This window comes from Phaseolus vulgaris, chromosome 2, assembly GCF_000499845.2.
Source record: "Phaseolus vulgaris cultivar G19833 chromosome 2, P. vulgaris v2.0, whole genome shotgun sequence".
Classification (NCBI taxonomy): Eukaryota; Viridiplantae; Streptophyta; class Magnoliopsida; order Fabales; family Fabaceae; genus Phaseolus; species Phaseolus vulgaris.
In genome coordinates this window covers 3,563,249-3,588,959 of record NC_023758.2, presented here as the reverse complement: position 1 = coordinate 3,588,959, position 25,711 = coordinate 3,563,249, and the positions used below count along the sequence as shown (strand labels likewise).

General features: G+C 34.1%; 6 protein-coding genes across 8 annotated transcripts; 4 read left to right on the top strand and 2 right to left on the bottom strand.

Annotated features, from left to right (window-relative positions):
- The first annotated feature begins 1,925 nt into the window (after positions 1-1,925).
- LOC137810292 (late embryogenesis abundant protein At5g17165-like) lies at positions 1,926-5,595 on the top strand. The gene is made up of 2 exons (XM_068611477.1): positions 1,926-2,249; positions 5,079-5,595. Exons 1-2 carry the CDS (start codon positions 2,149-2,151, stop codon positions 5,377-5,379), a joined length of 402 nt encoding a protein of 133 aa, XP_068467578.1. The 5' UTR covers positions 1,926-2,148; the 3' UTR covers positions 5,380-5,595.
- A 2,259-nt stretch (positions 5,596-7,854) lies between these two features.
- On the bottom strand, positions 7,855-9,910 carry LOC137810290 (uncharacterized). Its single transcript, XM_068611473.1, has 5 exons — positions 9,593-9,910; positions 9,436-9,515; positions 8,921-8,996; positions 8,352-8,477; positions 7,855-8,257 (listed from the first exon to the last, which is right to left on the bottom strand). The coding sequence occupies exons 1-5, from the start codon at positions 9,908-9,910 to the stop codon at positions 8,108-8,110; spliced, it is 750 nt and encodes a 249-aa protein (XP_068467574.1). The 3' UTR covers positions 7,855-8,107.
- A 197-nt stretch (positions 9,911-10,107) lies between these two features.
- On the top strand, positions 10,108-13,070 carry LOC137810291 (protein PLANT CADMIUM RESISTANCE 10). 3 transcript variants are annotated; one of them, XM_068611474.1, is made up of 4 exons: positions 10,108-10,450; positions 10,873-11,060; positions 11,782-12,008; positions 12,583-13,070. In XM_068611474.1, the coding sequence occupies exons 2-4, from the start codon at positions 10,880-10,882 to the stop codon at positions 12,751-12,753; spliced, it is 579 nt and encodes a 192-aa protein (XP_068467575.1). In that variant the 5' UTR covers positions 10,108-10,450; positions 10,873-10,879; the 3' UTR covers positions 12,754-13,070. The 3 variants fall into 3 exon arrangements, with proteins under 3 accessions (XP_068467575.1, XP_068467576.1, XP_068467577.1); XM_068611475.1 differs by lacking the exon at positions 10,108-10,450 and having other exon boundaries at positions 10,746-11,060; XM_068611476.1 differs by lacking the exons at positions 10,108-10,450; positions 10,873-11,060 and adding an exon at positions 11,141-11,437.
- A 370-nt stretch (positions 13,071-13,440) lies between these two features.
- On the bottom strand, positions 13,441-16,295 carry LOC137810280 (pentatricopeptide repeat-containing protein At1g71420). The gene has a single exon (XM_068611461.1). It carries the CDS (start codon positions 16,168-16,170, stop codon positions 13,867-13,869), a length of 2,304 nt encoding a protein of 767 aa, XP_068467562.1. The 5' UTR covers positions 16,171-16,295; the 3' UTR covers positions 13,441-13,866.
- A 655-nt stretch (positions 16,296-16,950) lies between these two features.
- LOC137810278 (pentatricopeptide repeat-containing protein At3g18110, chloroplastic) lies at positions 16,951-22,853 on the top strand. The gene is made up of 4 exons (XM_068611458.1): positions 16,951-20,758; positions 20,891-21,091; positions 21,246-21,336; positions 22,156-22,853. Exons 1-4 carry the CDS (start codon positions 17,184-17,186, stop codon positions 22,741-22,743), a joined length of 4,455 nt encoding a protein of 1,484 aa, XP_068467559.1. The 5' UTR covers positions 16,951-17,183; the 3' UTR covers positions 22,744-22,853.
- A 1,687-nt stretch (positions 22,854-24,540) lies between these two features.
- Positions 24,541-25,000, top strand: LOC137810289 (succinate dehydrogenase assembly factor 1, mitochondrial). Its single transcript, XM_068611472.1, has one exon. It carries the CDS (start codon positions 24,541-24,543, stop codon positions 24,832-24,834), a length of 294 nt encoding a protein of 97 aa, XP_068467573.1. The 3' UTR covers positions 24,835-25,000.
- The last annotated feature ends 711 nt before the right edge of the window (positions 25,001-25,711 follow it).

Sequence of the window (25,711 nt, the reverse complement as noted above, 5' to 3'; positions counted from 1 at the left end):
TTTGAAGTTCCATTGCAATTAATTATCAGAAGTCTAATTTCTCATTCGTTTCCCTTAGTAATATACTTAGTAGAAATACTCCAACAACTTGATATATATTGAACATTACATTACCAAAATATTCATAACTTCAATACACTAAATACAAACATATATAGTGAGAAGTGTAACAACATTGATAACATAATAATGTTAATCACAACAAGAAAACACACCACCATTGATAACAACTAAATTTATTTTAGACCTTTTTACGCGTTTATCTATTATAATTTTTTTTTCTATCTCAATAATTGCATCTCTTTCGTCATTAACATCTTCAATGCACCATTTGAACAATTATTGCAACCCAATACTTCTTCATTGCTACTTTGTTTTTGAACAAAAAAACACTAAACCAATTGAATCAAACAGTTGTAAAGAACAAATGTAGGTTTAATAAAACAAAGTTCCATATATCTAATCTTGTACTTGAGATAACCTCAAAATTGTTTCCTATCATTCTTAATAGTTGCAATTGTTCTAAATATTGCAAAATCTTCACAAGAGGAATTACATTTGTTTTACAACCTTCGTTCATTACAACTGTAAAATGATAAAGACTGGTATCCAAATCTTGATGAGCAGTGAAACAAACCCTTCAATCCAACATAAGAGAAGAAAAACACACTCAAAATAAGAGAAGAAGATGATTTAGACAATTACATAAAAAAAAAAGACAAAACTCATTCTAGCAATTTTACTATTGTCGAGAACTATAGACTTTAATCCAAAGATAAAATAAGAAATTTCTTAACATGTTTGAAATAAAATTTCATGTATCCAATTATATCCGCAAGTTATCACCTACCTAATAAAATAAAATAAAAATCTAACAATATAAAATAATTCGAATCATTTAAAGAAAGATTAAAACTACATTGAACTAAACAAAAGAGGGACCAAAATGACTTTTAACAACTTATATTAAAACCAAAATTAATATTAAACCTTCACATGCAATATCCATAAAAAGAAAGACATTCAACGCATGCAACAATAATAGTTCACTAAGAGTTTAATACTATTACACATACCATCCTTATATTAAAATATTTCTATAATTTTATACACATTTATTTGTGAAATGATTTATAAAATGATTCCACTTTCATTCATTTTATATCGTCTTTTAAACCAACTATGCCACGACAATTAAATTATTAGTGTAAAATACTGCATTGCGGGAAGAGAAAATAAAATAAGACGGGGCTGAATACTAGTATTCCCGTTATTATAAATTACTACTATGCCACGCATGTGTATTTATATTTTTTTAATTCAAATAACACATGTTTTTTAGAAATAAAAATCTTAAAAAATAACTAAAGAAATAAAAGGTATGTGCGATTTATACCAAGATTTATACTAAGACACAAACACGTATAATTTATGATTTTCAGATATTTTCTTAAATGATCAAACGTATCGAAGATTGATATTTGTACTGATATTATTAGAATTGAAGTATTAAATTTAAAAAATATTTATTAAATTTTTAATAATTTTAATATAATTTTAAAAAATAAAAAATATATTAATTTAAAAAAAAAAGTTTATTATATAAATTTTTATTATATTATAAAAATAAATAATAAATCATTTTAAACCCGTATATAATATATAAATTTGTATCTTACATTTTAAAAATTATACGTATTTTTATGTTTATTTTAAAAATTATATGTATTTTTCATGTTTATGTTAAATCTGTGTACATTATATTATATTTAGAACAAAATTTGTATAATTACTTATTATATTAAATAAAAATGTATTGTTTGGATAAATCAGATTTATGAAAGGTTTTTAATAAAAAATGGTTTTTGATTAATAAAATAAAATGGTTAAAACAGTAACGGCGTGGGCGATGAATGGAACGGGGTGTTCCGTTATGCGTACGTGTTAGGTACGAAAAGTGAATCGGCATTGTTCTTGTGTTGTGTGTGTTTACCTTCCCTCAACATTTTTTATTTTATTTTGTGTATAAATAGACGCTTCCTCAACCACCACATCCATCACACAAACCAAGCTCAAGCTACCACTGCAACACACCCTTTCTCTCTCTCTTCTTCTTCTTCTTCTCTCTCTCTCTGTTCTTCTCATTGTATGGCCGCCAATTCGAGTAGTCGAGGGATCACCGCCTTGGGGAAGCGCGTCGCCAACAGGATCTGGACCTCCAAATCCCCTTCACCACCTTCAACTTCCAGGTACACTTTTTCCTCTTTCTGTTCTTTTTCTTATGTTTCTTCCCTAATTGCTGTCATTATTACATTACTAGATGAAGATGATGATGATTTCATGCTTCCTGTGTAGTTAATTAAGTAGAAAGTTAGTTAAGTAGAAATTAAACCTGAAACTGTGATTTTAATTTGCGAGCAGAATTTGTGATCCGAGTTGTGGATGCTGGCAAGTTTGTTGTGATTACTCACTACACTATTGCCTTGAGTAATCCGTGAATCTTTCGGAGATCGCTCTGTCATTTTCTAATGTTCTCGTGTTTTTGTTTATTTGTTCACGAGCCATAGTTAATTGTATATTATTATTCTGGAAATCTCTTGATTAAAAGCCGGTTTTGTAATCCGTAGATATAGTTTTCCCCTTTTTGGTGGAGGAATTTGTGTGGAGAATCCGTTTGGAAACTGTTACTGTCTTACCCCTATCTTTGGAATTGGTTTTCCCCTATTACTCGCTTCCACTTTTTCTTTCTTCTGTTCTTTTCTCGTAATCTTTCCCATTCCTTATCGTTCCTCCATAACTTTTTTGGGGTGACATCATAGCTAGCTTTCTGGGTTCGTGTGCTGCCAATTTGCATAATATAATAATAATATTATTATTATTGTATTGTAGTGGAATGTCTATGTCTCCTTCCATCTTGGATTGTCCTGTACTGAGATCATCCATTTTCCTTCTCCTTGGTGATGGTGGTTCAGTTGGCGCCTCCATACATGGGACTAAGATCCGTCACTAATAAATTTTTTTTTTTTTTTTGAGTTTCCCTTTCTGGGGCATTCAGCATGATTTGAAACGAATAAAAAAAGTAAAAGGCATCTTCATCCTTGGTCGCTGTTGTCTTTTATCTTTCTGAAATGTGTACGAAACGTATGATTTGACAACGGAAAATATTAAGTCCTTGGTTGGAGTTGGATGCCAAAGAGACACACAGCAAAAGAAAGTGGATGAGGATAATTGTTTTCCAACTCATCCTCCTCAATCCACCCACCATGTCCCTTTCCCGAGTCATTGTACCTGGGTAACTATCAAGTTGCTTCCTTTCCCTTTTCAACATTTTGTCACCAAAGTTTTATTATTATTATTATTATTATTATTATCATTATTTCTTCTGTTGTAAGTATATTTGAGTGTTTTATTTTGTTAAATTTATAATTTATGAAGTATGGATAGTGCTTTTCTCTACCCATTAGGATGAAGGCTATGTTAAACTTGTGGTTAAGAAGAAATTAATTACCTTTAACTTTTAAAAGAACTATGATTTGAAATTGGTTTAATTAAGAGCATATCCTAATTGAGCCATCAGTATGATAATTGTTGCTCAAAGATGGATATTTTGGTCTAGGACAGTTTTGTTAACGTGAATGGAAAATTTGTTAACGTGAATGGAAAATTTGTCTACGTGGAAAATACATAACGATAAGATCAGATTAGCTTTTGTGGGTCCCATATTTTAATTATTATTTGTTGATGATGGAAAATTAGAAAGGGGGACCTGGGTTGTAACTATCTGGCTAGAAACTTTTTAGTTTTAGCACCTTTTTGTCCGTACCACTTATTAGTATTTTTTAGTGTGCCCTTAAGATTGAAAACCTGTTTTTTAACACCTTCCCAATCGAATGGAGCTTTGGAATCTCAGTACATAGTTAGAGTAGCTTTTAATTAATTGGAGCTTAGTAATGTGTGTTTTATTTAAAATCAAACACACACTTAAAAAGCTTTGTATTCTTCCACTAAACAAATAAAATTTGTTCTAAATTTTTGTGTGGATATTACTTGTAAGGCTCTATATTTCTGTGAATTTAATTTTCTTTCTTATTGGGGGCCTTTTCCATTTAGTATTTTTATCCGATGATTCTTTAATGTAATGTCTGTTATGTGTTGGCATGTCCTTATTGTCTGCCACCCTTATTTATGCATATCAATTTTTATGTTTTTGTTTTTTTATTTTTAATTCAATGGCTAATATTTGATATTTAAAAGTGATACTTATTCTGATGTAGAACCACTGATTTGAACTTTTTCCCTTTTTTTTTCCTACATTGTTTTAGAACTTGTTTTAAACACAAATTGGTGTGATTAAATAGGTACTATTTATTTAACTAATAGCATTAATTAACATCAGCGTCTTAGCTGTACTTTCCAGCATACAGATCAGAAGCGAGTTGCATGCTTCAATAAATTTATGTTTATTTCTTGTTGTGATATGATGCCATTGGACTGCCTGCTAGAAACCATTTTTGTTAATGTTATTATCCTCTGTGTCAGCCTGTCCTAGTCCTAACCTCGGAGGACTTCAATAATTCATTTATTCAAATGTTGTGTGGTGGATATGATGTATTTTTTGGTACCATTCCCTTTTTATTTACCTACCAATCTGTAAAATTTATGACATTTATTTTCCTTATTATTCAAGGCCTCTTCTTTCAAATGCATTTTTAATTTAGTTAGTAAAAATCATAAAACTTAGCTTTTTTTAATGGGCCTTGAAGAAGAAGAAGGCGTGGAAAATGCGTAGTGAATACTTTAATTGGGTCGGTTGGTGGTCCATATCTCGATAAGCTCTTATATACCCATCACGTGCCTCTACTCCTTCTGTTTCGACACCTAACCATCCAACGCATACCATTCCTGACACGTGTCTAATGCAGATATATCTTCAAAATCATAGTTTTTTTTATAAATATTAATATTTTGGATTATTTAAAACGTATTTGATAGTAATTATTTGATAGTAAAAGATGTAGTATAGTAGAATGATTATTTATAGTAAGGGTGATAGAGATTGTTGAAATGAATGAAAGCAGGAAGTCAGGTGGAAGAGCAGCATACAGCAGCAGCAGTTCGGTATACGACAAAAACCCTGATGATCATATCCACTCTGCTCCTGTCCCAGACGATGTGAACCACGCCACCCAGTCAGGCAAATACTGGGCCCCACACCCTCAGACTGGGGTATTTGGGCCTCCCGGCGGCGACCACCTTGCATCTCCTCCGACCTCCACTGGCGGCGGAGAACGCCCCTTTCACTCTGATGTGCTGGAGGAGAAGGCCTGGTTTCGCCCCACCAGTCTGGAGGACTTGGAGAAGCCTCACTCCCTTCCTTAAATACCAGCACCACCTGCAACCAACCAACCACCAACCACTGTCATATATATTATTAATAATAATAGAAAATAAATAAAGAGAGAGACAGAGAACATAGTGGTTGGTTACCCTATTTAGCTTGCTTTTGTAAATTCACTACAGTATGATGCATAATCATGTATGTTTCTTATGTCTGTTTTCATGCTACTTTAATATGCCTATGTTTCTACTTATAAATGTCTCCTCTTCTTCCTTACCTTTTAACTTTCATTACATGCCACCTCAATAAATCTCTAACCCTAACTCACTTCTCAACCTGTGATGCATATTTTCAGCCTAACAAATGCCATAAAAATGAAAATATATTTTCAATACTCAAAATTATATATACATATATATAACTTGTTTCAAACAAATTTATTTTATAAATGATAGTTAACATTAATTATATCTTTTTGAGTCATAAAATTGTTACATTATATATGAAAGTTTTAGTTTATAATTATAATAATCAATATCTTCTTAATAAGTATGTACTAAGTTAAAATAACTATTATAGTTTTCGAAGAGGAAGCATTACAAGATTCGGTTGAAAATGTGAATATCATTTAAAACTAAAAAGTTCAGTGTAATATGTTTTTATTAGTAGTAAGTTTGTCCATTAACATTACAATACATAGAGTTAAAAAGCAAAATTAATTTTTTTTCTCACCTAGAATTCTAAAGACTGATTAGAAAACAACCAACATAATTTTATTGCTCTCCATTATCATTTAAAAACAAACAAAATATGTTTATTAGATTTAAAAAATAAGTAAATTATAACTACTTTATTTTATTTGATTACATTTGTTATTAAATAGCCTAACTTTAACTAACCTTTGACTTTTATTACAACATTTTTCATTTTGCGATAAAAAACATTTTATAAAAATATTCAGGACCAGTAAATTTTAATGTAATTACTTAATTCTTTTAATTTGTGTTCATTATTAATAGGTACTTTGTCTCACTTTTATATTGATTTTTTTCCCAATTTTATCCTATTATTTTATATGTTTTGAATTTAGTTTATTTTTTTAATATTTAATTTTTTTTTTCCTTCAAATTAATAATGATAACATTACCATGTCACTTGCTATTATCTCACCAGTTACTTTTATATAAAGTTAATTTTGGATGATGAGATGTAATTAATATGAAGAAAAAGATTATGTTAATTTCTTTATAAAAATGAAATCAATTTGAGAATGTTTTAAATAATGGAATATGAAAAACTTTAAAATAATAGGATTGAAGATTGTTAAACTTAATAAATATATACTTTTTAAGTGTAAAAACTTTGTATAATTAATCCCTCAAAAATAATTATTAATAGAATTTTATCAAGATAGTGGTTAAAATAGTCAATAGTTGCTATAATTATAATTAATTTCTATAAACAAGAGTAGGCACCATGTTGACCTTAAATCCAATAACTAATACATTTAGCCATAAGTCCTAAGACTTCTAGTCCATGTAAGAAGAACTCTAATCTTTTTTAACTCATTTAATATCATTTACTAAGATATTGATGTCATGAATTAAGGGAATAACTCAAGTTATTTGAAAAATATGTTTTTATTAAATTGATCTATAAAATATATTTTTAACTTAGTTTAGATAGGAGTATATTTAACTTAGCATTGGTTAAGATACTTTCAACTTTGTTGAGATTATTTTGCAAGGTCTTATTTAGAGTTATTTCACTTCAATTTTACTAATGCATACATTACTCTTCATGGTATGGTATGAGAGACAATATTAAAATGCATGTTTTATATAAATAAATAAAAAACAGTTACTAGTACAGATAGTTAAGAGTATTTTCCACAGCAATTTTTAAACATACTTTTTGCTATCATATTAATATACATTATTTATCATGAAAACAATTATTAACACTATCTTAAACACTTAACATGCATTTTATCATGTTCTCTTTTATTGATTAAAATTATTTAAAAATCACAAAATCACTACATTAAATAAATTGTAAAGCTCACTAAATTTTTTACAAAATTCAATAAAAGTGCCCCATAAAATAATGTGTTAGAAAATATATTTATAAAATTTTGCATATCCTAGTTCATGGAAAGAAGATTGGGTTTTGATGGAATAAAAAAGATAGAAAAGTTGTAAAAACTAGGAGACTACCCACTAGGCTAATTTTCATGCATATATGAGATGAAAGGCTTGAAAAGTGAGAATGAAGCCAAAAATGTCTTGTGATTTTTTTTCTATCATAATTCAGTAAAATAACTCTATACTCAATTATGAAATTCACACAATCAATTATGAGTCTAATTTTCAATTTTTAATATAATAATAATCTATAAAAAATAATAAACATCAGCCTGGTATCCTCTTTTTATACTACAAAATAATATTCACTTATCTAAATATATAAAAAGAGAAGTAACCAGATTCATGACATGAAGAGAAAGGTAAAAGATATAGAGAAAAAGTGAGGTGTAAGAAAGGTAGAAGAAGAACAAGTATACAATATTCTTGTTGTCTATACACTATGGCACCTTCAATATCATCTAGTAAAACCAGCCATGAAAAGAATTCATCTCATGATGGCAACATGGCAAGTGATCAACATTAATTAAGACAACACCATAGTTTCACTGAAACTCCTCAAAACTAATCAAACAGCTGAAGGGGTACCAGCATTGGGCCTGAAATTTGACTGAACCTTCCAAGTTCAGTGCTTGTTTCTTTCTTTATCATCATCTTCCAGGTCTTCATTCAAGTGCTGGCGGGGTTGTAAAGGTATCTGTGAATCTTCCCAACCTCCAATATCCCTTGATCGTTCTTGGGCATGTGGCAGGTTCTTCTCTTCTTTCTTGCTTCCCTTAATTCAGAACAATTGCAATCAACATCACAGAAAAATACACAACAACTTACTTACTTACAAAATGTTACTATGTTAACACAACAAAGAGCACCTCCTCAGCCATTTCTTGATGCTGATTCAAATGACTTATTTTCCTATTACTTGATGATAGCTGATCTGCGACATTCCTGAATAGTTGAAACCCCTGAATATCTCCATTTCTAATGCTTGCTTCCAGCTGCAATGTTAATCATTCTATCAATTTGAAAACAACATGAGCTACAACATGGTTGGTATAAGCCAGGCTACTAGCACTAGATATTTTCAAGTCCTAGTCAAGTTCTAAAAAAGATTTGCGGCCACAATGTCAAATGTCAAGGTTTTGGGGTTCTTCAACCATATTGTTGCAACCACAATTGGGGGCACAATGGCCACAAAATCCTGCAACAATAAGGATTGCAAAGAAATAGCAACTGAAATTTAAAGTCTTGAGTCTAATCATTGAGCTCTTAGGAAACTTTAGCATTGGTCTGTTGGGCAATATTTTTGGCTTTATCAAGATTAAAAAAAATACAGTAAACTCCAAGACAAGTAACTGGCATGACATGGGAAATGTACATATAAGAAAAACATGATGAGCTTGAACAATGTACATATAAGAAAAACATGATGAACTTGAACCTGAATGTGAACGATGCAGAATAAAATGCTTGCAATAGGCAGCCAACTTTCTTCAGGCGACAATGATAGGTTTGACCTGATGAATCACAAAATCACATCATTCTCAAGCAAAATCAAACCAAGCATAGGAGTAACATTACTAATCAAATGCTCCTTGGGGGATACTAATTGTTCTTTGACCATACTTAAAGTGAATAATACAAATATCCTGTTGGGATAAGAAGACAAAAAAACAAGATAAAAATGAATTTAACATCTTGCATAAGCCAAATCAACTCATCATCTCAATTGTTGAAAAAGACTCTTGAAACTTTGATTTAGTTGCAAAATAATTTGAAGAACAATCCTCATGTCAAACTTGATCGAAAAAAATAAAAGAAATTGAAATGTAGGAAACTTAGAAAGTAGAAGGAAACAAAGCAAAGTGGAACACACATATTATTGTGTAACATGCTATCAAAGAACCACAACGACCACATATATATAAATGGTTCTAGTTACAAAGGAAAAGGAACCTGAGATAAGGAACCATATAAACAAGAGCGTAGACAGCATAACGTCGTTTGCCAGAATCGAGCCACGCGAAAACCCAACTCTGCAAAAAATTGAAAATCGTGATTGCAGTGTCACTGATAATGCAAAATGGAAGAGTTTGGAAGGAAGAGTGCATACGAGCCAATTGAAATAAGGGATGAAACTGAGAATCCCCATGACGGCGAGCCTTGCGTCGGTGGTGGTGACGGCGGAATCAGCATCTTGGTCGTCTTCCGGGGAAGCAGAGACGGGAAGAAGCAGAGAGGTGAACATGCAAGCGCCGATTGCGGCGGCAAAGGGGGCATCGTCGGTGAAGAGCGCCGAGCAGATGTGGTTGTTGTTCCTGAATTTGGAAATGGGTGGGTAGGGTTTGATTGGAATTGCATGAGAAGGGTGTTTGAGAAAAGGGTGGAATTTGAAAGAGGGGTATGAATGAAGGATGGTGGAAGAAATCATGGTGTTGGGTGATTCAAAAACTGAAAAAAAATGTTTTTTTTTCTCTGGGTTTTGTGAAGGAAGAGTTAGAGTTATGTGAAGAGGCAAAAAAAACACTAAACCCTAAATTACTTCACCATGCTTCATCTTCTCATTCTGGTTTGGTCGCAGAATTCACCCAAAATCACTTCACAAACTGTTTGTTCAGTGTCACCATCGCTATACAAACAACACTTCGTATGAATTAGGAAAAAATTCACCTTTCTAATAAACTAGTGAAAAAAATGAGGTTTTTTTGCATCTATTATGATAATTAAAAACACTAAAAAATTGATATATCTATTATTACAATAAAAACCTAAATTATACGTGAGAAGGGAAATGGGACTTTTTTTTTATGATAGTTTGTTTTGTATATAACGAAAAAGAAAGAAAATGGAAGGCAAAAGCAGAAAGCTTGAAGTGAGTAACACGGGAGTGAAGAAAAGGCAAGATTTGGTTTTTATCATCGAAACAAGAAAAACCTATTTCTTCTTAGTTTTACTTTCTCAACCTTCCAAGGTAAACCTCTTTCTTTTTTCTTCGTCTATAATTCACCCTTCTCTGATTATCGATGTCTGTGTTTTTTTTTTGTAAGAACAATCATTTGGGTCAGATCCGATTTCGCCCAATTTTATGCTTTCGCTTTAAAATCAGATGAAAACTCAGCTTACAGTGTTTGTTCATTGTTGTGGTGCTATAAATCTGCCAGGATAAGTAATGGGGCACCTTTTTTTTCTTATCTTTTATCAAAGATAATTTGAATTTCAACTGGGTTGATGCTAAATTTCATTTTTAAATCAAATTTTGGAGCTTTACGTTCTAGGTTGGATGCGATCAAGCTGGGGTTTATCGCTTTCACGTTGTCTTACCTAATTTTTGTTGATAAAATGCTTTTAGAGGAATTATTGGAAGAAATTTGATTGATGGGTTGATTTTTGCAGAAGCAATATGAAGAACCAGCACGGTTATGTGCCACCTGCATACATACCTTTGGGGCAGTCAGATTCAGAGGCAGTTCATGTCTCTTCGCTTCAGCGTAATGAACAAGATCCTGGTAGCAATGGATCAAACCAAATGCAGGCTCAGTGGTCTTCTGGAATCTGTGCTTGTTTCGATGATACGCAGAGTTGTATGCTACTTCCTTACCCTGTGACCTCATTTAATACAAAGGTGCCTCTTGACCATGTTTTAAGGAAATTTGGTTGTGTTCCTTTGGTCCTAATCATGATAAGTATCATGTATTTTAAATATTTGCAAGTTCATTCGGTGGAACCTGTTTTTTTGCGTATCTTAAGATAAAATCAAAATGGAATTGTCACTATGTAATAGGTTTCTCTTTTTCTATGAATACCACATAAGGCTGCTTCTTGGAACTTGCACATAGCATGAGCCTCACAGCACCACGTTTCTCTATGACAAAACAAAAAGGATCAAAACTTTTCTGTAACATAGTTCTAATTTCAAAATGCTGGTTTTGGGTTTTAACTTCATATCATATTCATTTTGGTGAGAGCCCTATGCACATGATCTCCCTTTGTTTTCCTTGCTCTGAATGTGAAAACTTCTCTTTATTCTGTGATAAAATCCTTTTCTGTAAAACCGTATGGTATCCTTTCTTCAAAATCCTGAGAGGATTATTCTAGGCTACATTTTAAGCTTTTATTTTCTATCAATATTGGATTATTTTTATCTTCCTTTTTAGGTGTTTAGTTGTACTACTATCAATGTAGTACAGCTTAAATTGTTGAAAATATTTATATTTGAGTGCTAAAACTGTTGTTTTTTGTCCATGGTGATAATGTTATTTATCATCTAAATTGATTGGCTGCAAACATTTATCACCTGTGCAGGTTGTATAGGTTGTCTTTGTCCTTGCTTTCTCTTTGGGAAGAATGCTGAATTTCTGGGTTCTGGAACATTCCTGGGATCATGTGTTACACACTTTATATTATGGAGTGTGGTTAATACAGCCTGCTGCTTATTAACTGATGGCTTGTTTTTGGGTTTACCGGGATGTCTTGTTTCCTGTTATGCCTGTGGCTACCGTAAGGCCTTAAGATCAAAGTATAATTTGCCGGTAATGCTATTACAACTATGCTTTACATGAATTCTTATAACATTATTTTCTATTATTGTAGTGTTTGAAACTTGTGACAATTCTCTGCAACCTCAGTCCTGTAATATAAGTTCTGTATTTAGCTATTGCATTGTCTCTTTTTGAAGAGACTGGTTAATGAAGTATTAAATGGTTCTTAACTGCAGTTAGTCTGTCTGCCTGTTCATTGAATCAGAAGTAGCCAACCCAAAACATAATTAGAGACTAGTGAATTCAAAATGCATCTATATTTAAATGAAAGAAAAGAGATGTTTATCTTCACTAAGAAAAGATTTTTCCCTCGTGGTTGATCTAAAAGGCAGATTGAAGGATGTTTCTGCAGTTTTTTTTTTATTTTAAGGAAGGCTGGTTCTCTTAAAATGCATCTTGTACTCTCAAATAACAGTTCCTTGTGTGATAATAATCTATACTTCTTAATTTGCCTATAGTAGACAAATTGGGGTGTTTAAATGTTTTTATATCTAAAATTTTGGATGTCTAATAAAACAGATGCAGTGATGATTGTATGCTATAATGATGTTCTTGCCATGTATAGGAAGCACCCTGTGGAGATTTTGTTACCCATTTTTGCTGTCACCCCTGTGCCATTTGTCAAGAGTATCGTGAGATATGCGAAAGATCTGGGGATTCTGAACCCACAGGCTTGAAGCTAGCTGTAGTTACAGCTCCAACAATCCAGACAATGGAACCTGATTCCAAGAAGTAATGCAACAGCCCTTCACCCCTGCATCATGACTGTGTATGATCTCAAGGGTTCAAATTTGACTGAGGCCTGTGGTTCATTCAAATTGAAGGCTCCAAGTTAATGTAGTTATATATACTACAATGCCTGCTATCACCCTTTCTCAGTTTTACCTTCTTAGTTCTTCTGCAAAACTAGAAGAATATCATATAGCCATTTGTACATAAAAATTTAGTGCTTTGATTCTCAGTTACATTACTTTTTTAGTCCCATCTGTACCCTTTTTACTCCTTGAAAGACTAGTGAAACAACATATACCATGGCATTACCTAATTTGTTAATATCGTGATCATTCTTGCAGTTTTACTTGGTGTTTTGCTACTCTTTTGAATCTCGGTTTATGGTTTAGATTTACGTTATTCATAATTGGTATGTCATTTAGTGAGTAAGTTAATGAAGCTTTACCACTTTTTTCTAATTGAGATTCATCAAACCCCAACCCATATTACAGTGCATGCACCGGACCAAAACAAAGTTACACGTGAAATTATTTTTCTACACCATTTCCATTCTCTCTATCCACAGTATTTATTGTTAATATTTTAATGTAATAATAAAACATGTATTTGCTACACTAGTCATTAAGATTCAACAAGCAATCATTAAAAAATAATCAATCAATAAAGTTAATAGATGTTTATACCCCAGAAATGTACAACACGTAAAAAGCCTGCCTGTTAGTAATTTACTAATTTACATTTGTTTTCAATTTATTACAATATTTACAATTGAACATCAGAAAGCAGCAAATATGCATGTTTTGCCGATATGCTGTTGAGATCTATAATGTTCTGATAAATACACAATAAAACATCACTCTATTAATATATATGAGATTATTCAGTTAAAAACTCAGAATAATCACCCTATGTAAGTTATTCCGTCCTCATAAATATAATGAATGAAGAAATGTTTTTAGATGTTTTCTATACCATTGCATTGATTGCTCAGTAGAATTTGTGTGCTTCCTCAACTAAAGAAAGTAGACCCAAAGGTTCCATCATTCAGGCACAGTTTGATCTAGCTGAAAAATGCAGGTGTAGTTATACCAGCCATTGGGAAAATGCAGGCTGTATTTTACCAAAAGTCATTACAAGAGCATGTTGCATATTTGAAGTGGTGAAAGCGGTTTGAATCTCGAACAACAATCTCCTTCTGAAATAGATATGATGCTAATTTCATGAAGTTGTGGCAGTCCACACAAATACGAATATTCTTCATTATTTTAATGACCTTCTCACCACAAGGCAAACTTCCCTCATTCATTATGGCAAATACCAACGCCATCTTCTCACTGTGATGAAGCAACTGGTCTTCTTTGTGCTCCACTTCGGTGTCATATAAGGCTAAGCTCAGTTCTGGCACATAACCCATCTCTTTCAATTTTCCAATCAATATCTCAAGCTGGCTTAATATGGCCTCTTTATGCGGATGGTATTGAGCACCAGAGCCAAATTCATGAACCTGCTTCCCAATCTTAACCAAGCTTAATCCTGGTTCTTTTCTTACTTTATAGTTACTCATTTCCTTCCTAATCAAACAAGCTTCTGTAAAACTACCGGCAGAGGAATATACGTTTGACATTTGCACATACCCCAATGAATTGTTTGGTTCTAACTCCTTAAATTTATCAGCTGCTAATTTGGCTAAGAGGGTCTCACCATGTTTCCGGCAAGATCCAAGTAATGAACTCCAAATCACAGAATCTGGTTTCATTGGCATTTTACGTATCAACTCCTCAGCCTCAACTATCTTTCCAGCTCGTCCATAAAGGTCAACCATGCAAGAATAGTGATCTAGTTGAGGAACGATACAGTGATCATCAGACATAGAGTTAAACAATTTCACTCCTTCATCAACTAGTCCAACGTGACTGCAAGCTGAGAGAAGTGCAACGAAGGTAGCTGAATCTGGACAGACTTCCATTCGCTGGAAGAGCTCCAGTGCATCTTTAGCTTTCCCATGTATGGCATGAGACTTCAGCATTGAATTCCAAGAAACCAAATCACGGTTGCCCATTTCATCAAATACTTGTTCAGACAAAGCTAACGAGCCACACCTCGCATAAGCATGTATCAAGGCATTACAAAGAACAGTATCTTCCTGAAATCCCTTTTTAATTATTTGTGAGTGAACAGCCATGGCATGTTGCTCAGTCACAAAATATGCACAAGCTTTTAAGGCAATTGAGAATGTATACCAGTCGGGCAAATAATTTTGATGATGAAGCTGACAAAAAAGGAGGAAAGCCTGCTCAGGATCCCGTTCTGCAAACACAGAAATAAGAGCAGTCCATGATACAATATCCAGTTCGCTACTTGTATCAAGGAAGATCCTGTAACAGTCAGAAATGTGTCCTCCAAGATTTGCATAGGATTTTATCAATGCAGTTATCACTTCAATTTCTGTAATAAAACCGCTTTTAACAGTCAGACAGTGCAGTTGAAAACATTTCCGGAGATGCACGTTAATGTCGTCAAAAGCACCACACTGATTCAGTGAAGAAAAGACACTAAGCAGCGTGGCACGATCAAACCCAATTCCATTGCAGTACATGTGTGTAAACAGGCGAATGGCTTTGTCCCCAAGTCCACGAAGTTGAAAACCTGCAATCATTGAATTCCAAGATATAAGATTTCGATATTCCATTGACTTGAACATGGTCCACGCATCATCCGCTGCCCCATCATAACCTCCGGTGGAGCCAGAGTGCTTGCTATACATTGCAATAAGAGCATTTGCAACATATACATTGGCATCCAAAGAAATTTTCAAAGCAACTGCATGTAACTGTATGCCACGTTCAATGTCATGCTCCTCACAGGCGCTAAGCAAACTCGCAAAAGCAAATTCGTTGGGGCGAAAGTGAGCCAGCAAGCCAGAGAAGAGAGAGAAACACTCTCTGATTAGGCCAGATTGAGCATACCCGGAAATGAGAACAGTCCAAGAAACAATGTTTCTCCGTGACATTTGTTCAAACATGTAGCGGGCATAGGATAAGTGGCCACACTTGCAGTACATGTTTAGGATGTGATTGGCGAGAAAAAGGTCATTTTGAATTGTGGGGTCTTTGTGCAACATGTAATGGTGCAGAGCCATGCCATGTTGGAGGCACTTTTTCTGAGCACAAGCATGGAACAGAGAGGCACAGGTTTGAAGGGACAGAGAACAATGGGTGTAAAGAAGTGAAAGAGCTTCTTCAATGTTGCCTTGTGTGGAAAGAGCACGTATCTTTGCATCAATTTTAGTGGCTATGGTTTCTGGTTCTGCACTTGAAGTACAAAGATTCCGCAACAGACAACGTTTGAAAAACACATAACGCACGAGCTTTCTGGAGCATAACATCAATGCAGAGAGGTTGCTCGCACCAAAAAGGACCATCGTGCCTAGTTTGGCATTGCTTGTTGTTTTGCTAATAACATTTTTGATGAATTCTAATCAATGTCATCTATTTCTTAAACCAATTTTTCTAGTGAGAACTTATTTTCTTCAATATATTGTAAATGAAAATCGTTAGTAAGTGTACCGGTCGGTCCGTACAACTGAGTTAATATCTGGAAAGTATCGATCGAAACCGTTAATATCTGAAAAGAATCGACCGAAACCATCACATTTGAAGAGAATTAACGAGACTAATCAATAATCAAATACTAGATAATACATTCTTAATTATAATCCAAATCCTTAATATGACTTAATAACAAATAGTCCATAATCATATAAATAAATACAAATTCCAATAATCGTTATCATTCAATCCTAAAAGCACCAAATGCCTAACATCGAAATTTCAGTAGAACGTCAAAGTGTTTTTGTAGATATCATCTCGCGAAGATAAGGAGTAGAAAAAAAAGAGGAGTACAAAGAATTCAATCGAAAAAAAAGAGTGAAAAATAGACCGATGAAGTGAAAAAAAAGAAATCATTATCGGGGTTCAATAACAATAACACAGTAAGTAAATATTTATTGTTTGATTAATTGTTGCAATCTATACTGGTCAACAAATTTTTAAATGCCAAATACCAAACATGTGAAACACCTTTTTTAAAGGAGATTTAAATTTTAGTTTGTCATAATGTAAATGACTACCCTTTTTGTCAAACTCAACCTTGTTGGAATGCAAGCCATTAACTTGACAAATATAAGTATAAAACTGAATCATTTCTCTCACACCAAAATATCTGTATTCCTGGATAACAAAGACTGAAGAAGTGGTTCTAAAACTGTGATTCAGTTCTTCTACACATTTTCTGCTACTCTCCAATCTTTCGCATTTCCCATAACAATTCAAACGATAAATGTTGCATTTTACCAAACCCGAAGGAATATACAGTGTCATACATGAGCTGAGTAAGTTGCAATTGCAACAGACACACCTCCTGAACTGAGAAAACATGTCTGTCTCAGTGTCAGGTTCTCAAGTTCTTAGTTTTCCCTCAATTCCACGACCACATTCGAACCCTCCGCACAAACCCGCTGCACTTCCTTCCTCTTCTTCACCTTCCACTGCTTCCCATGACACTGAAACCGATTCCTCTTCAGAACCCAACGCCGTTAAGACCGTCAAGTTCGTCTACGCCAGAGCTTCTCCTTCAATCAGATGGCCCCACCTCAAACTTTCCGAAACCCACTATTCCACGCACACCCAATTACCCCAAGACGATATTTTCCCCGCCAAAACTCAACCTTTCGACACCCCAGAGGAACCCCCAAAACCGGGTCGCATTGATGTAAACGACGACGAGGGCCAAGAAGCCCTGGGGAGACGCAGCAAGACGAGGGTGAAAAAGATGAACAAGTTGGCGCTGAAAAGGGACAAGAATTGGAGGGAAAGAGTGAAGTACTTAACAGACACGATTCTGGCGTTGAAGTCGGAGGAGTTTGTGGCGGGTGTGTTGGAAGAACGCAGAGTTCAGATGACACCAACCGATTTCTGCTTTGTGGTCAAGTGGGTGGGTCAGCAGAACTGGCAACGCGCGCTTGAGCTCTACGAGTGCTTGAATTTGCGGCACTGGTATGCGCCCAATGCGAGAATGGTTGCAACCATCTTGGGTGTGTTGGGAAAGGCCAATCAGGAAGCTCTTGCTGTTGAAATCTTCACGAGGGCCGAGTCAAGTGTAGGGGACACGGTTCAAGTGTACAATGCTATGATGGGTGTGTATGCGCGCAGTGGTCGCTTCAATAAGGTAAAGGAGCTGCTTGATTTAATGCGTGAGAGAGGATGTGTGCCTGATCTTGTGAGTTTCAATACTTTGATTAATGCAAGGATGAAGAGTGGTGCAATGGAGCCTAATTTGGCTCTTCAGCTTTTGCATGAAGTGAGGAGGTCTGGGATTAGGCCTGATATAATAACATACAATACCCTTATAAGTGCTTGTTCAAGGGAATCTAATTTTGAGGAAGCTATAGCAGTTTTCAGTGATATGGAGTCTCACCGGTGTCAGCCTGATCTGTGGACTTACAATGCTATGATTTCTGTGTGTGGTAGATGCGGGCGTCCCAGGAAAGCTCAGGAGCTGTTTACAGAATTAGAGTCTAAAGGGTTTCTGCCAGATGCTGTGACTTATAATTCCTTGTTGTATGCTTTTTCCAGAGAAGGGAATACCGAAAAGGTGAGGGATATTTGTGAAGAGATGGTGAAGAAGGGATTTGGCAGGGACGAGATGACATACAATACTATCATACACATGTATGGGAAGCAAGGCCGGCATAATCAAGCACTGCAGCTTTATAGAGACATGAAGACTTTTGGTAGGAATCCTGATGCAGTTACGTATACTGTTTTGATAGATTCACTTGGGAAAGCAAGTAAGGTCGAGGAAGCTGCAAATGTGATGTCTGAAATGCTGGATGCGGGAGTTAAGCCCACTTTGCACACGTATAGTGCTTTGATTTGTGCTTATACCAAGGCTGGGAGGGGAGAAGAGGCTGAAGAGACATTCAATTGCATGCGTAAGTCAGGGATCAAAGCTGATCATCTAGCTTACTCAGTTATGTTGGATTTCTTTCTGAGATTCAATGAGATGAAAAAGGCTATGGGGCTGTATCATGAAATGATTCGGGAAGGTTTCACGCCGGATAATGGTCTCTATGAGGTCATGATGCATGCACTTGTGAAGGAAAACATGTGGGGTGTTGTCGACAGAATTATTGAAGATATGGAACAACTGGGAGGCATGAATCCACAGATTATTTCATCTGTACTTGTTAAAGGGGGGTGTTATGATCATGCTGCTAAAATGTTAAGAGTTGCCATCAGCAATGGCTTTGAATTGGATCATGAAATATTTTTGTCTATCGTGAGTTCATATAGCTCATCTGCTAGATATTCAGAAGCGTACGAACTTCTTGAATACATGAGAGAACGTGCTCCAGATCATACTCAAATGATCACAGAAGCACTCATCATTATACTTTGCAAGGATAAAAAGTTAGATGCAGCCTTGGAGGAATATAGAAGTAAAGGAGGACTTGGTTCATTTAGAAGTTGTACCATTTATGAATCTCTTATTCAGGAATCTATACAGAATGAACTCTTTGACGTAGCTTCTCAGATTTTCTCTGACATGAGATTCAATGGTGTTGAGCCATCTGAATGTCTGTATCAAGCTATGGTGTCTGTCAACTGTAGAATGGGTTTACCTGAGACAGCCCACCATCTGTTGTATCATGCAGAGAAAAATGGTATTATACTTGATAATAATGTATCAGTTTACGTTGATATCGTTGAAACGTATGGGAAGTTAAAGATATGGCAAAAGGCAGAAAGCTTGGTAGGGGGTCTCAGGCAAAGATCTTCAAAAGTGGATAGGAAGGTGTGGAATGCTCTAATACATGCTTATGCATTCAGTGGTTGTTACGAAAGAGCTAGAGCTATTTTCAACACAATGATGAGAGATGGCCCTTCTCCGACTGTAGATTCTGTAAATGGTCTATTACAGGCTTTAATTGTCGATAGGAGACTGAATGAGCTTTATGTGGTAATCCAGGAATTGCAAGACATGGGATTAAAGATTAGTAAAAGTTCTATTCTTTTGACACTTGAAGCATTTGCTCAGGCAGGAAGCTTATTTGAGGTACAGAAAATATACAATGGAATGAAAGCTGCTGGTTATTTTCCTACCATGCATCTCTATAGAATAATGCTTAGATTGCTGTGCAAATGCAAAAGAGTAAGGGATGTAGAAACCATGTTATGTGAGATGGAAGAGGCAGGTTTTAAGCCTGATCTTCAAATTTGCAATTCCGTTCTTAAATTATATTTAGGTATTAATGATTTTAAAAGCATGGGTATCATTTACCAGAAGATTAAAGATGCTGATCTTAAACCAGATGGGGAAACTTATAATACATTAATTATAATGTACTGCAGAGACTGTAGACCAGAAGAAGGACTTTCATTGATGAATAAGATGAGAACCCTTGGTCTGGAACCTAAGCTGGACACATACAGAAGCCTGATCACTGCATTTGGTAAGCAACGCATGTATGAACAGGCAGAGGAACTTTTTGAAGAGCTTAGATCAGATGGTTATAAACTGGACCGTGCTTTTTACCATTTAATGATGAAAATGTATAGAACTTCTGGTGATCATCTGAAAGCTGAAAATCTACTGGCCATGATGAAAGAATCAGGGATAGAGCCCACGATTTCCACTATGCATTTGCTTATGGTTTCCTACGGTGAATCTGGGCAGCCTGAGGAAGCTGAGAATGTCCTTAAAAACTTGAAAACAACAGGAGTGGTTTTGGATACTCTACCTTATAGTTCTGTTATTGATGCATATCTCAGAAAAGGGAATTTTGAAGCTGGTATTGAAAAACTCAAAGAGATGAAAGAAGCAGGCATAGAACCGGACCATCGAATATGGACGTGCTTTATCAGAGCTGCAAGCTTGTCTGAGGGAGCAGATGAAGCCATTATTCTTTTAAATGCACTCCAAGGTTCTGGATTTGATCTACCAATAAGGTACTGATTAGTTCATTAGACTATTATTGTATTCTTTTAAGCTAAAAGATCAGTGTTTATAGTCACTAAGCGAAGCACAAATTTACTCTTTCATATTTGTCCAGTGAATAATATTTACTAATTGTTCTATAGGCTTCTTAAAGAAAAATCTGAGTCACTAGTTTCAGAAGTTGACCAGTGTCTGGAGGGACTACAACCTGTGGAAGATAATGCAGCCTTTAGCCTTGTGAATGCTTTGTTGGATCTCTTGTGGGCATTTGAACTACGAGCCACTGCATCATGGATTTTCCAATTGGCCATCAGGAGAAGCATTTATCGCCATGATATTTTTAGGTAGGTGTTTATTATAGGTACTTCTGCATAATTCATACACACTGAAAAAATTTTAAACTGCTGAGATACTGTGTATCTCTTATCACAATTACGTTTCAACTGTAGTGTCCCTAGCTCGGTAAAGTTCCTTATTGCTTGTATCAATCAATTGCAGAGTTGCTGATAAGGACTGGGGAGCTGATTTTAGAAAACTATCTGCTGGATCAGCTCTTGTTGGTCTTACTTTATGGCTTGATCACATGCAGGTGACTTCTCTTTCCCTTTTTAGTGCTTTCAAAATTGCTTATGGTCGTTCACTTCCATGGTTCGAGGCTACATACATAACCATACATGCATTATTTCCATGTTCATGTAATATTTTTATGATAAAGAGCTTCAGGGCTAGCTAGTAAGTTGAAACGTGCTATTCTATGCTACACAAGTGTTTGCACTTTTGCAAAATTCATCACATGCCCACAGAAGTTAGCTATCTAGTAAGTTGACTAGGATTTTTTTACTGTTTTAACAGAGGTTTTCTCAATATCAAGGTAACCGATGCCATGTGTGAAGCTGATCCACTATTCCTATTGATTTCTATCTAATTTTACTCATAAATTGCTTAGGGTATTGGAAGATATGATATAAGAGGTTGAGGTCATATGTACTCTTTCCAGCTGGAGTTCATCTCATCACTCCTTCTGTGTCACACTTTTGCACACAGAAGCCAATCAAGCCAAAATTATGCTTCAAGTTTCAAAATAATTAGAACACGTTTCAGCATATGAATTCATTGTTTAGTTAGTCTTTAATGGTAATTGACATTAAAATTGCTTGCTATATAAAATCAAAAGCATTATTATTATACTGTACCCAGACTTGTGTATGGAATTTTAACTTGTTGCTGACCTATTCTGGTTCTATACATTTTCCAATGTGTTTAGTTTGTTATATGAAAACTAGGAGCATTGTTTGATGAGCTGCAAACATTTACATTGTCATCATTGATGTCAAATACAATGTTCATTGTTTAATTATCTCTAGCATCTCTGTTTGACCTTAACATTGGAATGTTGGTTTCAATGCAGGATGCCTCCTTGCAGGGCTATCCAGAGTCACCAAAATCAGTTGTACTCATAACAGGAACAGCAGAGTATAACATGGTATCCCTTGATAGCACAATGAAGGCATACCTTTGGGAAATGGCATCACCTTTCCTTCCCTGCAAGACCCGACAAGGTGTCCTTGTAGCAAAGGCTCATTCCCTCAGAATGTGGTTAAAAGAATCACCATTTTGCTTGGATCTGGAGTTAAAAGATGCTCCAAATCTCCCAAAGTCAAATTCAATGCGGCTAATTGAAGGATGCTTGATAAGACGTGGACTTGTTCCAGCATTCAAGGAAATTACTGAGAAACTGGAAATAGTAAGTCCCAAGAAATTTTCCAAACTGGCTTTGTTACCTGATGAACAGAGAAGTAAGACCATTCAAGCTTATACTGAAGGAAGGAAAGAGAAACTGGAAAAAAGAAAGAAAATTGTTGACCCCAAAAGGCTGAAGAGGATCATGAAGATCAGGAACCTTAAAAGAAGGAAATATTTTCGGGAAGCATCCATTCCAAATGCAATTGGGAAACAAAGGACTTTCAAACCACTTGGTACCGAAAGACTGTCATAATGTAATGCCACAAACTCTGCATTTTGCAATTTTACGTTGTACAGATAGTATTCTGCCTGACACAAACATGAACTGTTGACAAAAAAAATAAAATTACATGTTATTTCTTATTAGGCTAGTAAACACCTCTTAAATGGTGTGTCCATGTTAGACACCGACACTGACTCAGTAAGATACGTATTTGTTGAATATTTGATTCAAACAATATTTGTTGAATTTTTGATAATTCTAACACAGTTCTAATACGGATAAATACATTTTCTAAAATTTTAAACTTAATTGTATAAATTTTTATTATGATTATAAAACTAATAAACAAATCTTTTTTAACCATTTATATTAAAAAAAACTGAATTGTTTACATAAATTTTTATTGTTAATTTATATAAAATATAAATTTGTATTCCTGTATCCTACATTTTAGAGATGTATTTTTGTGTTATTAGGATTTGTGTCCGTGTATATATATATATATATATATATATATATGTTAAATAGGTTATTTCTATTCAATTATCCAAATGTTCATTCAATTGTATGACCCCATACAAATTTCATAAGCCAGAAGAATTGACTCCTATCTCTCTTTGTGGGGGTGAATGAAATCATAATCTTAATATTTCTAAATTCCTATCATTCTCGAGTTTATATCTTAATAAATAATAATAGACTTAAATGCATGTTTAATTCTTGAAAACAAAACGAATTTTATTTTATTTTCTGTAAATTATTTTCTTTAATGAATAAATGTAAGGATATGACGTCTCAAAATAAATTTAGTTAGGTATGAAGGAACACAAGATAATGATTTTAAATTTTAGAAAAAAAAATTACAAAAAATAAAATACAAAAATGATTTTTTCTAATAAGAACTAAATTCAAAATTCGGTCAGTTATGATTGAAAAATAAATATTAATAAGAATGAAAAAAATAAATATAAGATTAATATCACTTCTTCAACCATCTTCATAAATTTTAAAATTCCTAAAATTACCTAAAAACAATATTTTACACTATGGGGGAAAGTAAAAAATTATCCATAATTCAAAAGTAAAAAAGTAAAAAATTATCCATAATTCAAAAGTACTACTTTAAATAAGTTATGGATTATGTAATCTCGTTGTAAAATAAGTTTCAGATTACTTTCCTTATGAATTACGTTTTAGTTCAGTATTATTGTTAGTTGTTATTTAGTTCAGTATTTTTAGTTGTTAAATAAGTTCTGTATTACTTAATTCAAAACTTCTAATTTTTTGGCTTCCAATTAGGTATTCCGTAGTGTAAAAACATTGTTTCTATTTTTATCTTTTTACTAGGGTAATTTTGAAAATTTTAAAATTTATGAAAGTGGGTGAAAAAGTGATGGAGGTGGAGGAACATGCGAACCAAATTGATTCTGAACTTATAATAGTTAGCTCAGACCAACCTTTTCAAACTTCCCCTTTCCAACACACAGCACACCGATGACACATGGGTTCGATCGCACCGCTTCAATTGTCATCTGAAGCGATTTCTTTCGCATAATTGCTTCGTCCTGTTCGAGTTTGAGGTAATGAACATCGCCATCTGTTCGAGAGAAAAAAATATTTGTTTACGAACTGTTTGATAAAATGCCTAACCTGGATTTGAAGCCTCAGTAGGGTTTTCAGGTTGCTGATTCTGATATTCCAAAGGATTGAGATTTTCATATTGCTATCGTTTCCATAACGTTCCAATCTGATGTAAAAAAATGTGAACGAACTCACCGAAAATCGTTGTTCTTTGTGTGCAGAATCTACCCCCGAAAACAAGATGCGATGGGAAGCTCCAAAGTTCAAAGGCTTTCTGGGATGCAGAAACAAGTACTCAGTCTTTTCAGAGGGTTTCTGCGTGCAGCACGATCGAAATCGGAGGAAGAACGGCGCAAGATAGAGGCAATTGTATCGCAAGAGTTTCGGCAGAATGCAAAGAATGTGGATCGGAAGAATTTTCTGTACATTGAGTACTTGCTTCGCCGTGGCAACAAACAGCTTGATCAACTAAGGGACCCTGGTACCACCGGCTTATCTTCATTGCAACTTCATTTCTCAAAAACTGATTACAGTGAGTGACCCTTCAAGTAAGGGTTAAAAATGGTTGTAACTTTAGCATTACATTTATGTTTCTCGTCTATGATTCAATAACAAATGCTTGCTTGTTAAGCCTGCCAAACTCTTTTATCATCGAGTAGACACAGCTTCATATTATACATTCAATAAATTCCAAATTTCAATCAAATAATGCAAAGTATCTTGATTGTAAGAATGTGTTAGACAAATCTTCTCTTAAAAGTGGGTAATGATACATTATTGAAAACCCTACTTTTTATATAATCACATTATAACCATACTATTATTTTAATATTTTTTATATCATTTAATTATAAATATTTTTATATTTTTTTATATCATTTACTTGTAAATTTATCTTTTATTATATATATTTATTTTTAAAATCATCTATACAACTTTAAATGTTATTAAAAGTCATTTTCCGTTAAAAGTATGCTGATCCATTTTTTTAGTGAAGTCAGCCAGAGTCTAAGATTGGTCAACTTTTATTTTTCTATAGAAAATAATCAAAACATGATTTCGTGTTTTAGACTTACTTTTATTGGTTTTTGTATTCATGCTAACATGAGTTTTAAGTTTTGTTCTACTCATGGTCTTCGATAATAGAAATCACTTTCTCTTACGCATTGCCTGGACGTACTATCAACTCAATCAAAATATAAAAAATAAAAACTGTAAAAAAAATGATAAAAAAGCATGAATCCCCGTTAATTTATTGATTTCACATCCAAAATTCAATTCTGATTACTAGTTTTAAAATGGCATTATATATCCAAATTAATTTCTAGTATCTATTTTCTAATAAGAATATCACATTACATCAAACGCACATTTTATTATGAATAAATTTTGTTAAATAATGTAAATTTAAAATTAA